General features: G+C 50.6%; 1 protein-coding gene across 5 annotated transcripts in view; it reads right to left on the bottom strand.

The window, feature by feature from the left end:
* The window catches only part of ADAMTS9 (ADAM metallopeptidase with thrombospondin type 1 motif 9), a 173,427-nt gene that overhangs the window by 21,653 nt on the left and 136,941 nt on the right, over positions 1-14,833 (bottom strand). For all 5 annotated transcript variants that reach the window (XM_002713292.6, XM_008260887.5, XM_008260886.5 and 2 more), the window contains 6 exons: positions 5,104-5,274; positions 1,983-2,177; positions 823-955; positions 439-533; positions 229-323; positions 4-137 (listed from right to left, as the gene is read on the bottom strand). In XM_002713292.6, the coding sequence (XP_002713338.6) occupies positions 4-137; positions 229-323; positions 439-533; positions 823-955; positions 1,983-2,177; positions 5,104-5,274 (823 nt within the window). The remainder of the gene's footprint in view (positions 1-3; positions 138-228; positions 324-438; positions 534-822; positions 956-1,982; positions 2,178-5,103; positions 5,275-14,833) is intronic.

Here is a 14,833-nt window from a genome sequence, read left to right as displayed (position 1 = left end):
TACTCATTATGTGCATGGTGGCCAGGTTGATGCGGATTTTCTGGAAGCTGGAAAACCCTGCTGCCGTGTAATCCTTCCGACACTGGCAGTCGTCGCGACGGCTCCCGTTGTAGGGGCATTCAGTGGGGTTGTGCAACCTAAATCACAGAGAGGATGTTCTGGTGAGGATGACAAAGGCTCTGCAGGGGCCGCCCAGCGTCTGTTCTCATCTGCACCCGGCTCTCTTACCTGTGCCCGTAAACCTCAGAGAAGTTCTCCGCATCACCACGGACCAGGGTCACGTACTCCTTGGGGCGGTCAGACTGCATCCCCGCACAGAAGATCTGAAAGACAGGGCAGAAAGCATGCGTGGAGAGGGGCTCGGAAATGCGCCGACGCCGACAGTGCCCACACGCGCCGGGAACATGCACCACACGGCAACTGGGACCCAGCCTGCACCTTGAGCGTCTTCCCTCTCACGATCAGAAAATATTCACCGTCTTCATTGGTTCCTTGGCGCGTTTTCACCTCCTTACAGCTCTGGGGAAGCTCACCTGGAAGGCAGAAGTCACAATCACGGATATGATGTCCCCAGATGTCTAACAGCTGCTTACAGAGGAGGGGTCCCTTCTTTCCTCCCTCTCCTCCCCTTCCCTCTCTCTCTTTTTCTTCCCTTACCCTTCCTTCCCCTACCCTTCTTCTCTCTCTCCCTCCCTTTCTTTAATGTCATATTTCTGAAAAGGGCAGGCAAACAAATGAACTCTAAACCCCAACACTTCATGCTACAAATGGCTTCACAATTAAAAAAAATTAAAAAAAGAAGTGTTCAGCAGTTCAACTTACAGTTATAGATATTATGGCAAGTTTTCCGTTCTTCTGGCTTCAGATCCATAGGGCATAAGTGGCTGGGTTGGTCCTCGTTGGTCAAACACTGCACAGATCTCTGCATCACTCCCACGCCACAAGACACGGAACACTGGAGAGCAAAGGGGGGTCAGTGGGAGGCGGGGGCTTCTACAGGTGCAGGGCTCAGAGATCTGAGATCACACACAGGGGACCCATGTCACTCAAACAGCGGGCTTTAAATGGACCTAAGTGCGTACACACACACAGGCATAGAAACGTCCATGGGCAGGGTCATAAAAGCATCCACGGAAGTGTGTGTGATCAAAGAACTAGGCATGGATTTCTAGCATTTTTTGTGCCAAGTTAAACTTATCTTTTAATTCCATTCTCTATGTTTGGAGGTACTGCCGGAGGTATGCCTAAAACATTTATACATATGTCTAAAATTAAATGTAATTATATATAAGCACACACACACACAATCTTTTTCATGGAAGCCTCATCATAACCCTAGGAGATAACAATCCTAATTTTAGCAGATGGGAGACTGGGGCTCACATACTAAACAATTTGTTCACGGTCATGGTGGAATCAGGATGCAAACTCCAACCACTCTCAGCTTGGATTCAGCTTTTGCCTGATCCAACTGTTCAAGACCGAGAGCCCCGTATCAGAGCCAGGAAGGGGACAGTTTTCCCTGGGCAATTCTGACATAATACTCTGCCATGGTACACCTGTGATACAGACAAATATTCCTCACACAGAGAGGGCAGAACATGGAGACTGTGCAGAAGCAACAAGCATTCTCTCCCATACATCTTAAGAAATGCCAGGTTCTAGGCGCTTTCTAAAAAAAAATTATGGTAAAATCTATGTGACGTAACATCTGGCATTTATCACTGTGGGCTTCTCATCGCTTAACTCATTTCATCTTCACAAACACCCATTTTACAGACGAGCAAACTGACTTGGGAGGTCTTCTACCTTGGAAGGTAGCAGAGCTGGGATCCCGCTAAGCACCAAGCCCCTTGGCGCAGACAAGAGCCCCTTCTGCTGGGAGGGGTGCATTTCCGGTTGCCAACTCCTGGTTCTCCCCAGAGACTCCCCGGGGATGCAGAGCGCCTCAGGCAAGCAGGGGAGGCCCCTTGTCTACTCACGCTGCCCCAGTTGCTGACTCTCCAGGACGCTGAGACGGGGCACTCGGTCAGGTAGCAGGGCTGGACGCTGGGCGGCTGCGTGCCCGGGCAGTTGACAGCCGTTTGGTAGCTGTACTCGTAATTCCCCTTCCCGGTATAAATCTCACTGCACGAGACCAGCCTTTGTTTGTAGCCCTTGCCACAGGTCACGGAGCACTGAGAAGAGAGGGGAGGAGAGGAGTGGAGAGGGGAGGAGGGGAGAGGCTGCGGCCAGGAGCCTGGGGGCCGCCCACAATAGGCCGCTGACCTCCCCGCCCAGGGCTGACCCCAGGCCCTCACTTCCTCTGCTTTGTGCATTGATGGCTGGTGGCAGGCTCCAAGCGCACGCCCAGGAGACAGGGGATCCTGGGCGAAGCCTACACAGCTCCTCTGGACTCCCACTGCAGGTGGGGGCGCCTGATGCCCCTCCTCTGGGGTGGAGGAGGAGGAGGAGAAGGAGGGGCAGACCCGCCAGCCTTCACTCACTCAACCTGCGTGTGCAGCCCAACTGCCCCAGCTGGCAGGTGGCATTTTACCGGCCAGGGGCCTCTGGGACAGGTCTCCTTCTGTCCTGGAGGGTGTCCGAGGCCCCATGTGCACTCCACTTAATTTCCTTCTCCCTGCCTACACAGGGGACTTCAGAAAGTTAACAGAAACACGCAACTGAAAGAAAAGTTTATTTCTGTGCAAAATACTCCTACAAGTATCTTATGAGGGATCCTTGAAAAGTTCATAGAAAATGGACATGACGAAAAAAATGCATGGATTTTGAAATGTTTTGCACTGAAACTACCTTGGGTTTTAATTGCATTTCCCATCAATGTTCTATTTTGAAGAACCCTGTGTATTTTTTTTTTGAAAGATTTTCTTTTTTCATTTCAAAGGCAGAGAGAAAGAGTGCTTCTACCCATTGGTACATGCCCCTAAATGCCTAAAGCACACGGGACTGGGCCAGGCTAAAGCTAGGAACCAGGAACTCAACCCATGCCTCCTCATAGGTGGTAGAGATCCAAGCACTTGAGCTTTCACCTGCTACCTTCCAGGGTGCACATTAGCAGGAAATTCAAGTTGGAAGCACAGCCTGAATTCAAACTCAGGATTTGCAATGCAGGATGAGAGCATCGAAACTGACATTGTAACTCCCGCACAAACTGGCCCACCCTTGTGGATCATGACTGGCATTTATTTTTTTGGTTTTCCTGTCTCTCTACCTAATCCTGTGGTCATAGAACCCTTATATCATAAGTCTACAGCATTTCAAAACACTCATCCAAAGCAGCCACAAAGAAGGAGTACATATCTTACTGGCCTCCCTCATCTCTTCTTTGATGGGACATTTAATCGATGACTTAAGGAATGTTATAGCATATTCAATCTTCCTGGCTAAGTCTTAGATGATTATAAATATTACAACCCCTACAAATGTATGTAACCTTATCAGTAATTTCCCATTGTTTACTTTCTAGGAAACACACTGAGTGATAATTAATTTCCTCTTAAAGCTATCTAGAGTCAGTGGCACCAAATAGTGGGCCCCCTTTGAGAAGGAGCCACAGGAACTGGGGTGGGGGACAGTTCAGTGTTCTCCAGACCTTGGGCTCTCTACCGAGAGATTTCTCCATATGGGCTGAATGTTTCTTTGTTCTGGAGGTTGTCCTGTGCATTGCAGGATATTTGGCTTCACCCTTGGCCTTGATGCAAGACATACTAGTCACATTGCCTTTCCCTGGTTGTGGTGAGCAAAAATATATCCAGAGGGGCCGACGCTGTGGTGTAGCAGGTAAAGCCGCCGCCTGCAGCGCCAGCATCCCATGTGGGTGCTGCTTAGTGTCCTGGTTGCTCCACTTCTGATCCAGCTCCCTGACAGTGTGCCTGGGAAAGCAACAGAAGATGGCCCAAATCCTTGGGCCCCTGCACCCGTTGGGGAGACCTGTAAAAAGCTCCTGGTTCCTGGCTTCAGATCGGCTCAGCTCCTGCTGTTGCAGCCAATTGGGGAGTGAACCAGCGGATGGAAGATTGATCTCTCTCTGCCTCTGCTTCTACCTCTCTGTAACTCTGCCTTTCAAATAAATAAATACATCTTAAAAAAAGAAACTCCAGACATAGCCAAATGTCCCTTGGGAGGCCAAAACCACTGGAGTCGAGGCAAGGATGAGGAGACAATGTGAGAAAGGGCTTTAGGACCTGGTTTCATGCAGGCATCACTCAGCACCTAACATCTGGATCATCTCAGTGCATGCGGTCATCCCACAAAAAGGTGACGTCACTGTTCTGTGAAACTTGAAGAAACCCCAGCGGTAGCCAGAACTTTACCTAAAAACCTGCAGCACCTCTGCTAGGAGCGCAGGTGCCTCTCTGTCAAATCCCCACATTTTCTTGGGCAGGGGACTAGTCGTTTCCATGGGATGGAGCTCTCAGTATTTGGAAAGATTATCAGGTCAGGAAATAATATAGCGATGCTATTATTCCTGCTGCTTTATTAACCACAAAAAGGGCAGGCAGGCATTATGAGCAGGAGGATATAAGAAAAAAGAGGCACTTGAGATTCTTGGGAAGCTATAGGACATAATGTTGCTCATCTAGAGTAAAGGTTGTTACGTGGCCAATCCACACTGGATCACAAACGTGTCTGCTTTACCTTGTAGAATGTTCTAAACAGAAACCTAAGCCCATGTTTTCAAGTCCACGTTTTTACCAGCTTTTGAAAAATCACGTTCAATAACACCGGACCTACATTTCTGCATGGCCACAGCTACAGAGGGAGACAACACAGCAGGTGCTAGTTTGCCAGAGTTCCCACTTCTTCTTATTGTATTCCCAGCGCTAAGATATTTTCTTTACCTTCTTCAGGCACCTAGAGGTATCCTATGACCTTGAAGCCCCGGTCCTAATTCCTTCCCTATCATTCCCACGGGACATCAAGGTGAATCCCAGAATGGATGAAGGACGCTCCCCCGGTGTGCACCCCTGGGAGGCTAAGAGATTTATTTGAGAACAGACAGTAGGTGGGTCTGAGTGCCCCCCCCCCCCCCCCCCCCCGGTCACTCTGCTGCTCTCCCGCAGTGGCTGTTCCAAAGACGGGTAGAGACACCCCGTGCCATACCTCGGACCATTCTCCCGTGATCCAGACATACTCGCACGGGGGAAGACTGCAGCTCTCGTGGTCGGCGGGCCGCCTGACCGGCTCACAGTGGGCGCTGTGAACCTCTCCTTTGTCCTCGGCCACACACACTACCTGGCGGTACCTGGAGCCTTCACCACAAGTCTTGGAGCACTGTCAAAGACAAACGAAACAGGTGTGCGGGTGCAAGACTCAAGGATGCTTTCCCCTACCTAATCTAGTGATATAGTCTTCTAGACTGTGAGGTCCCTGCAGGACAGAAAATATCAGAGAATCTCTTTTTATTTTACCCCAGCTACCCAACAGCGCAGCTCCTGGCACAGGGGTAAAAAACATGTGTGAACAAGTGCATCTATCTCAGGTTTGGAAATGACCTCAGAGTCCATTCACTCCACACCACTGAACCACCCACCACTGCACAAGGCAGGGCCAAACAGTTAGCGAGCTGGTGTCTAAATACCTCCGGAGCCAGGGCTGCCCTTACCCACTCTGATGGCTCGTCTCGTCTCACAACACAGACTGAACAAGGCTCTGGGAAGACTCTAGCTCCTTGCCCTAGTTTTTTATCAAACCAAGGGATGCAACCAGGATAAGCTTTATGTCTCCCAAGAACCCCAGCTCCTTCCTGGGCCCCCTCCAGCCTCTTCTTCCCAAGATGCACTGCTCTCATGCCTGATCATGCAGCAAATATTCCTCAAGTTCCTGGGCCATGCCAGGCTCCGTGGCTTGGAAGCAGACCTCGTTATCTAGAATGCCAGCTCCTCATCTGTCGGCAGCACAGCTAGGACTTCAGACCACAAGGAGGTGAGCGCAGAGAGACAAGAGTGTTTCAAATCAGTGCCGGAGCTCCTGAACCCACTTCCCCCACCCAGCTCAGGGTTTGGGGGTTTCTGGTTTCCTTAGAGTCTGCTGGGAGCTACTGTGAGGTGGTCACATTTTTAAACAGCATCATGTGAGTTTGAGGGCTGGCCTTAAGTGAAAAGCAAGCTCACCGGTGATGCAGCGGTATGAGCAGATGACGTAATGCCACCGAGGGAAAGCGACTCCTTAGACAATCAGGACCCTTGGGTGACGCAGGGAAGGTGACAGTGAGGGAGCAGCTACACCTGGGCTAATCCTGCCAGCGTGCTCTCTCCTCTCTGCTAACCCAAGAGCTTCCAATCCCTAACAGGTGAGAGCAGGCGCGAAGGATTCCTGAGTACTTTGCTTCCTCCCTCTGTTTTTTTGTTTTTTTTTTTTTTTGTTTTGTTTTTTTGTTTTTTTTTTTTTTTTTAAAGGCAGAGTGGACAGTGAGAGAGAGAGAGAAAGGTCTTCCTTTTGCCGTTGGTTCACCCTCCTGTGGCCGCCGTGGCCGGTGCATCGCGCTGATCTGAAGGCAGGAGCCAGGTGCTTTTCCTGGTCTCCCATGCAGGTGCAGGGCCCAAGGACTTAGGCCATCCTCCATTGCGCTCTCTGGCCACAGCAGAGAGCTGGCCTGGAAGAGGGGCAACTGGGACAGAATTCAGCGCCCCAACCGGGACTAGAACCCAGTGTGCCGGCGCCACAAGGCAGAGGATTAGCTTATTGAGCCACGGTGCCGGCCCCTCCCTCTGTTTTGAAGGAGGGCTAACTGCTCTTAAAAAAAAAAATAAGACCTAAAAAAAAAAAAAAAAAAAAAGGCAGCTGGGAAAACTTACCTGGAACGTAACTTTTAGGAAAATTGAAATTTAAACAAAGGAAATAAGTGACTTGTGGTTGCTCAGGAGTTAGCAGCAGCTCTGAGACTCACTTGGCACGTATTTTTGCCTGGAGTCTGAAATCCTAAGTAGGCCATGGGGGCTGGGAAGTAGGGAAACCAATGCAGCCCACGCTTTTGGGTTTTCTCAGCTTTTGGTAGGCTCACTTCCCCAGCTGCTTGGGATTTACGACTCTTTCCCCGGTCCTGGAATACGAGCTGGAAGGCTCTCAAGAGCGGTTGGAAAGTTCAAGAAGGCTGCTTTTAATTTCCAAAAGATTCTCCCAAGTTCAATTCTAGCATTTAGGGGGGGGACTTCTACCAAATTCACACGTCACACCCCCGGCCTTCTTGAATTTGAACTCACACTGTAATCCAGACAGAAAATGATAACAGAGTCGGACTCAACTGGGAGTCTTTGCCCACGGTCCCACCGCTCCGTGTGCCTTTCCATGTGCTGCATTAACAGGCAGTGGGGGTGGGGGTAGATGGGGGTGGGTGGGGAATCACGTGCCAAATTTGAGGGTAGGAACACCTAAAATAAACTCTTACTGTGCAATTTTATCCAGTCAAGTAGGGTGGCCACAGGGAGCTGGTCTAAAAGGGATCATTTAATACAATGGGTAGAAATTGTCTGTCCTTAAAGATTGTAATCAACTTGTTTTTCACTTTCAAATATATGCAGTTCCCTAACCCCAGGGGGAAAAAAATCACTTGACATTTGTAACAGGCTCTCCCTCTAAGGTTGCTGATTCTCCCCACGGATGGAAGAATTCATTTCTACTGCTAGGTTGCCATTGTTGGCTCCTGAATGGCCCGGCCAGTGCCAGCGCGGTGCTCTGTGTGTGATGCTAAGTTCTTGCTGTTGTTGTGATTGTTTGTTCAATTTGAGAGGCACAAACATTAAGAAACAGAAAGACAGAAGGACAAAGAGAGCTCCCAGCTGTTGGTTCACTCCCCAGAGGCCCCCAACAGCCAGGACTAGGCTAGGCCAAGGCTGTGAGCTGGGAACTCAATCCAGTCTCCCACGTGGGTGACAGGAGCCCAATTACTTGAGCCATCACTGCTGCCTCAGCAGCTGGAACCTGGCATCCCAACCAGGTGCTGTGATGTGAGCTGCAGGCATCTTAAGCGGGTTAAAGCCCCAGCCTGCAGCACCGGCATCCCATATGGGCGCTGGTTTGAGTCTCAGCTGCTCCATTTCCGATACAACTCGTTGCTAATGTACCTGGGAAAGCAGCAGAGGATGGCCCAAGTCCTTGGATCCCTGCACTCAAGGGGCCTGGAAGAAGTGTCTGGCTCTTGGCTTTGGATTGCCTCAGCTCTGGCTGTTGTGGCCATCTGGGGAGTGAACCAGTGGATGGAAGACCCCCTACCCCTCTCCATCTCTCTGTGTAAGTCTTTCAAATAAATAAATGCTAGAAAAAAAAAAAAAAGAGTGGAGCTGGCGCTGTGGCTTAGCGGGTAAAGCCGCTGCCTGCAGTGCTGGCATCCCATATGGGCGCCAGTTCAAGTCCTGGCTGCTCCATTTTCAATCCAGCTCTCTGCTATGGCCTGGGAAAGCAGTGGAAGATGGCCCAAGTCCTTGTACCCATGTGGGAGACCTGGAAGAGGCTCCTGGCTCCTGGCTTTGGATCGGCACAGCTCCGGCTGTTGTGGCTAATTGGGGAGTGAACCATCGGATGGAAGACCTCTCTCTCTCTCTTTGCCTCTCCTCTCTCTCTGTGTAACTCTGACTTTCAAATAAATAAATAAATCTTTAAAAAAGATAAACGAGGCCAAATGCTCGTTCTGACATGCAATGAGAAACAGCAGTGATGTAAGTTCATCTACCATTGTCTTACATTTAAAAAAAACAAGAGCTGTCCTCCTGTTCTCAAAGCTCATTTCAGAGACAGGGATGCAGAGTGTACACTTGCATTCCCACATAGTACATTTCTTTGCCAGGCAAGGAGGAGGCAGAAGCAATACTGTGGACACGTTGTGTAACTCTGAAGTCCTTCATCCACTCAGTCTGTGTATACAACAGCCAAGTTCTGCGCTGCGGCCTGGTTTGTAGCCCTGAGAGCTCCCAGGGCTCCAGGGTGCCTGACACCTGCTGCCAACTATCACCTGGGCTGCCATGGACAGCTGTGTAGGCAGAGGTGGATTCACTCACAGAATGTGTAATGAGCAGGAAGCCACCAGGGAGAGGAGAGGAAGGACACGGGCATTCCCACAGTAGAGAAAGGGCAGCCCGCGTGGCAGCAAATGAGAAGAGAGGTGGGCTACCCCAGGAAGTGCAGGGACATTCTCAGGAGGGGCTCAGCACACCCAGAATAGAGACGAGAAATGTCATGGGTCTGAAAGATTTGTCTTTTCTCTTTTTAAAGATTAATTAATTTATTTGAACGGCTGAATAACAGACATAAGGGAATAGATAGAGACAGAAAGAGAAACAGCTCTTCCATCTGCTGGTTAACTCCCCAAATGGCTGAGAGGACTGGGCCAGGCTCACGTGAGGACCTAGAACTCCATCTGGGTCTCCCACCTGGGTGCAGGGGCCCTAGTATGTGGGCCATCCTCTGCTGCTTTTCCCAGTGCATCAGCAGGGGGCCAGATCTGAAGCAGAGCAGCAGAGACTCTAACCAATTGTTCTGATATGGGAAGCCAGCATAGCACGTGGCAGCTTAACCTGCTGTGTCACCATGAGGGCCACTAGAGGGGGTTTCCAACACATGACTTGGGGCTGGAACACTGAGTAAAGCCACTACCTGTGACATTGGCATCCCTTATGAGCACCAGTTCAAGAGCTGGCTGCTCCACTTCTGATTCAGCTCCCTGCTAATGTGCCTGAGAAAGTAATGGAGGATGGCTCAAGTGCTTGGACCCCTGCAACCATGTGGGCGGCCTGCAAGAAGCTCCTGGTTCTTGGCTTCGGCCTGGCCCAAGCCCCGCCATTGTGGTCATTTAGGGAATGAACCAGTCGATTCACAAGACCTCTCTCTGCGTCTCCCTCTCTGTAACTCTGTAAATAAATCACTCTCTCTTTTTAAAAACATGTGACTTGAGGTCTGAGATTTTTAGACTATCCCTAATGTCTAGTGCCTAGCACTTCAGAGGTGAACAACACACACTTATTAAATAAATTCATGAGTCAGAGAGTAAAAGTTACATTCCAGCCCTCTACACACGTTACAACCTGATTGTTCCCTCTTATAACCTTCATGAAAATCTTTTCAACTGATTCTCTAAGGAGCCATTACTCAAGTCCAGGTTTTCTGTGCTAAGGAGATGAACTTGGGAATCGTTCGACAGCTGACCTCAATAACAGCCCTGAGAACCCAAGTACATATTAGAGGGGCCCAAGTCGCTGTCCTTGGCCAAACAGCCAAGGGGTGGGCGCCTCTGCGAAGGCCACACGGAGCTGAGCACAGCATGTCCGTGGCACTGGGACAGGAAAATGCAACAGCTGCTCTCGAAAGGAAAAACAGAGTTTGCTGGACTATTCCCAAAGAGAACGCCGGCACTGGTCTCCTCCCCTTACCCCCCCCCCCCTTTTCTCCTTCCATTCATTCCATGGGTGACTCCCATGCTGTGGGTACCTTCTTACACACTGCAGAAAATTCTAGTGAATAAGCTCCCCCAACCTCAAATAGCTAATAGCACAGTTGAGGAAAACAAGCCATGATGAGAGAGTGCAGTCATTTCAGGGGGCTGTGAGTGCATGAGCACCTGACTGAGGCATTAGTGGGAAGCTGTGATCAGCAAAGACTTCTGGCTGGAAGCGACATCTTGCAGGAGGTCTGAAGGATGAGCGCGGGAGACTGAGGTAAGGGCAGATGCAGCATGGCCTTATGGTGATACAGAGGTATATATAGAGAGAGAAATGACTCCAGGCAAGGAAAAAAAGGGGGGGGGTGGCCCTGTGGCAAAGCAGGGAAAGCCACATGGCCTGCAGTGGCTTGAGTCTTGGCTGCTCCACTTCTGAACCAGCTCCCTGCTACTGTGCCTGGGAAAGCAGAAGATGGCTCAAGTGCTTGGGTGCCTGCACCCACGTGGGAAATCTAGAAGAAGCTCCTGGCGCCTGGCTTTGGATTGCCCCAGCTCCTGCTGTTGAGGCTATGTGGGGAGTGAACAAGTGAAAGGATAACCTTTCTCTCTCTCTCCCTCCCTAACTCTACCCCTCTCTAACTCTACCTTTAAAATAAATATTTTTTTAAAAAGAGAAAAAAAGAAGACTTGCATGAACTGCAAGATTTATTGCTCACTGCCAATGACACACGACCTCATATATTCATAATTTGAACTTGATAAGAAGAGACTCTGCAGCTACAAGTGACTATATCAATCAGATTAGAGTATTACCAAATAAATCCTTTATACTAATGATTCTCCAAAGAGTTAAAAAGTCTTTTGAAAGTTTTTTCTCCCTACAGCATCATAATTCTCAAGTGGGTAAGACTGAGCACTGAGAGGACCAATTACTTGTCTTAAGTTGGTCGGTGATGTCAAAAGCCCAACAGTGTGCGGCACAGGCTTAGCTGGACTGCTGGTTTTCGGCTGAACTCTCCATCAGGAGGCCACCGCACTAAAGGGAAGGAGCCGTTGGGCTCAAATGTGTTGGGTACTGCACTGGCTCATCCTGCAATCCATCCCACTTCCTGCTCACTCCGGCCCTTCTGCAGAGCCTGCCGGGTAACTCCCATCTGCAGGTGGGCTCACCACAGCCTAGACACCCAAACTTCCCTGAGCTACACAGCAGGTGGTCCGCTCTTTGCACCACGTTGCTTCGAGGGTGCAATGAAACTGAGGCACGCAAGTCTGAATAGAGCACTCTCTCTTCTCCAGAGGTTTTTCTTACATGGGGAATCCAAGCGCTCCCCTCATGGCCCCCAGAAGGCACACAGACCTCCTGCCTTTGCACAGTGAGCGGCTCACAGAGGAGGCCCTCCGAGGCGCTTCCTGCCATGATTCCCCCAGGGTCGTGGCTCGCAGGCCGATGGCCAACCATCTGGAGCAAGAATCTGAGTTTTAGAAGAGGTCGCGACCCAGTAACGGGAATACCACTCTGACACCAACACTCCAGGAAGAGGCTTGACAAGCCTTTGAGACGGAAAGAAAATGTTTCAAGTTAGGTGCGTGTCGACACGGGGAGCTGTGACTATAAAGATTCACTCAGTGAGTTTTACAGGTCAGGCTGCTGGGCTTCAGATTCCAGCCTTAAGGCTTACTGAATGCACCTTTGATGAATTAACCCACCCAAGCCTCGAGTTTCCACACTGCACAGAGAAAACAAATACAACTGCTATATCAGAGAGCTGTGGAAAGCGGTAAGAAGTACTTCCTGTAAAAATATTCACTATAGTGCCTGGTCCATAGCTTAGTCAATAATAAGCTCTGTTACTTTTTTTTTACAGGCAGAGTGGACAGTGAGTGAGAGAGAGAGAGAGAGAAAGGTCTTCCTTTTGCCATTGGTTCACCCTCCAATGGCCGCCGCGGCCGGCACGCTGCGGCCGGCGCACCACGCCTATCCGAAGGCAGGAGCCAGGTGCTTCTCCTGGTCTCCCATGGGGTGCAGGGCCCAAGCACTTGGGCCATCCTCCACTGCACTCCCTGGCCACAGCAGAGGGCTGGCCTGGAAGAGGGGCAACCGGGACAGAATCCGGCGCCCCGACCGGGACTAGAACCCGGTGTGCCAGCGCCGCTAGGCGGAGGATTAGCCTATTGAGCCATGGCACCGGCGCCTCTGTTACTTCTATTATCATCATTATTAGAGCTATAATACTAGATAACTCTAGGGGATACCCCTTACATTGTGGCCTAAAGGAATGGTGGTCCCTGGAATTGTGCAGTGTACAACCTGTGCAGCTGAACAAAACAACCCTGATGATCTTGTAATGGTTTGTGTACAGAGCTTATGCTTGCAAAGACAGATGCCTGGGATACTTAAGATGGGAAAGATTCCATATGCTATGGGCTCAGCATGAAATACATCTTGTCAACAAACTGGTGCATTTTAAGAGTCCTCCAAAGGGAGGCCAAAGAAAAACTGCACATGGAAGTTCTGGGGTGGCTCCATGTGGCGGGCTGGGAGGCTGTGCCATGGCGAGCTCACCAACTTCAGGCTGAGATATCCTAGAGGAGGAGATGGGGCTGTGTTACCAGGCGAGCACCCACTCCCAGTCTACTGCTTTAATCATACACCTAGAACAACAACAAAATGTGCGGCCACTCCACTCCTGATCTGGTCCATCAAGGTTGATGTCCAGCTCGGGTCAACATGCACTCTAAGCTGTGCTTGCCGTGGGGATGCTCAGAGTGTGCAGGGGCTGCACACTCCTCCATCTGCCCTCAGCCTCACCCTTCCCATGTGCGTTTGTTCAAGGGCCCACCAAGGTGCTCTATCCATCCTCACCACCCAGGTCCTCCTCCGAGTCTCTATCTTGGGTGCAGGCAGACGAGCAAGGCTGTTGCAGGCGGGTGGTCGTCAGACTCTGCCTGCCCACTGCTTACAGAGTGCTGCTGGGAACAGTGGTGAACCTGGGGCAAACCCCTCACCCAGAGGCCCAGAATAGTCTCATGCAGAGCCCGATAGCAATAGGAGAGGGAGGACTTGAACAGATGCAACTGCACAGCACATGCAGAGACGCCAACTTGCAGGCAAGTTTTGTATGATCAGATAGGAAGCATTTTCCTGGCGCTTATGTGGCAGGGTTTTTCTCGTCTTTGGGATCCAGAAGAAACCATAAATGGAGCTTGCATTTTCACCATGGGCCCTGGCACATTCAAAAGCCGGCTCATGCGCCAGCAGTCAGCTTCCATTCATTTCTGAACCCTCTCTGACCCTCTGCTCTCTGGAATGGGTCTGCAGACCTGAGCCTGGCAAGGGATGAAGAGGCAAAGGCAGAAAGTGGGCAGTGGGAGATGTGAAATAAGAGTTAGGTAGGCCGGCGCCGCGGCTCACTAGGCTAATCCTCCGCCTAGCGGCGCCGGCACACCGGGTTCTAGTCCCGGTTGGGGCGCTGGATTCTGTCCCGGTTGCCCCTCTTCCAGGCCAGCTCTCTGCTGTGGCCAGGGAGTGCAGTGGAGGATGACCCAAGTGCTTGGGCCCTGCATCCCATGGGAGACCAGGAAAAGCACCTGGCTCCTGGCTCCTGCCTTCGGATCAGCGCGGTGCGCTGGCCGCGGCGGCCATTGGAGGGTGAACCAACGGCAAAGGAAGACCTTTCTCTCTGTCTCTCTCTCACTGTCCACTCTGCCTGTCAAAAAAAAAAAAAAAAAAAAAAAAAAAAAAAAAAAAGAAAAGAAAAAAGAAATAAGAGTTAGGTAGAAGAAGCCAGAGGTGAACACCCAGGGAGCCCCCACTCTCCCTTCTGCATGTGACAATGCTAATCCGAAGACCCTAATGGATGAAAGATTAGTCTCTTGACGCTCACTGCCTTGGAGTTGTGCTACACAGTTATTAATCCCACTGTACAGATGGTGACTCAGAGGTTCAGAAGAATCAGAAATGCAGTGCTAAGTCCCAGGCGGGCCAGTGGCAGTGCAGGTGTATGAGCAACCTGTAACAATGTTAAACCTCTGTGATTCTCAATGATTGGTGAGGGTCAAGTGCAATCCATGTGAAATTTAACTGCTCTGGCCATCCCTCCCTGCCATCCTCTGATGGAAGTAAAATCATCCAGGAGGGAAACCAAGCAAAAAAAAAAAAAAAAGACAGGAGAGCAGGAGAAGGAAGGTCCCTCAAGCTGAGAAATGACTGCAAACTGGGGATCAGACAGGGCAGGGAGGCTGAGTCCCTGTTGGGGAAGGAGACTTCAGATGCCGGATCTCATGGTGGCTGAAGAGAACCAATTCAGCAACGACTCTTGCTGCTTCCACCTGTCAGGTATGTGATACTTTGGGCAAATGGCATCAACCTTGGAACCTCACCTGCCGAATGGGTTGGCAATGCCTGTCTCATGGTGCAAAAGATGAAGCAAGGGGAGAAGCATTCATTCATCACCCCAGCCCAGT

Source organism: Oryctolagus cuniculus, chromosome 10, assembly GCF_051225735.1.
Source record: "Oryctolagus cuniculus isolate XC-2025 breed Fujian yellow rabbit chromosome 10, ASM5122573v1, whole genome shotgun sequence".
In the NCBI taxonomy this organism is placed as follows: Eukaryota; Metazoa; Chordata; class Mammalia; order Lagomorpha; family Leporidae; genus Oryctolagus; species Oryctolagus cuniculus.
The sequence above is the reverse complement of the archived record's forward strand: the minus strand, read 5'-3'. Positions and strand labels throughout refer to the sequence as shown.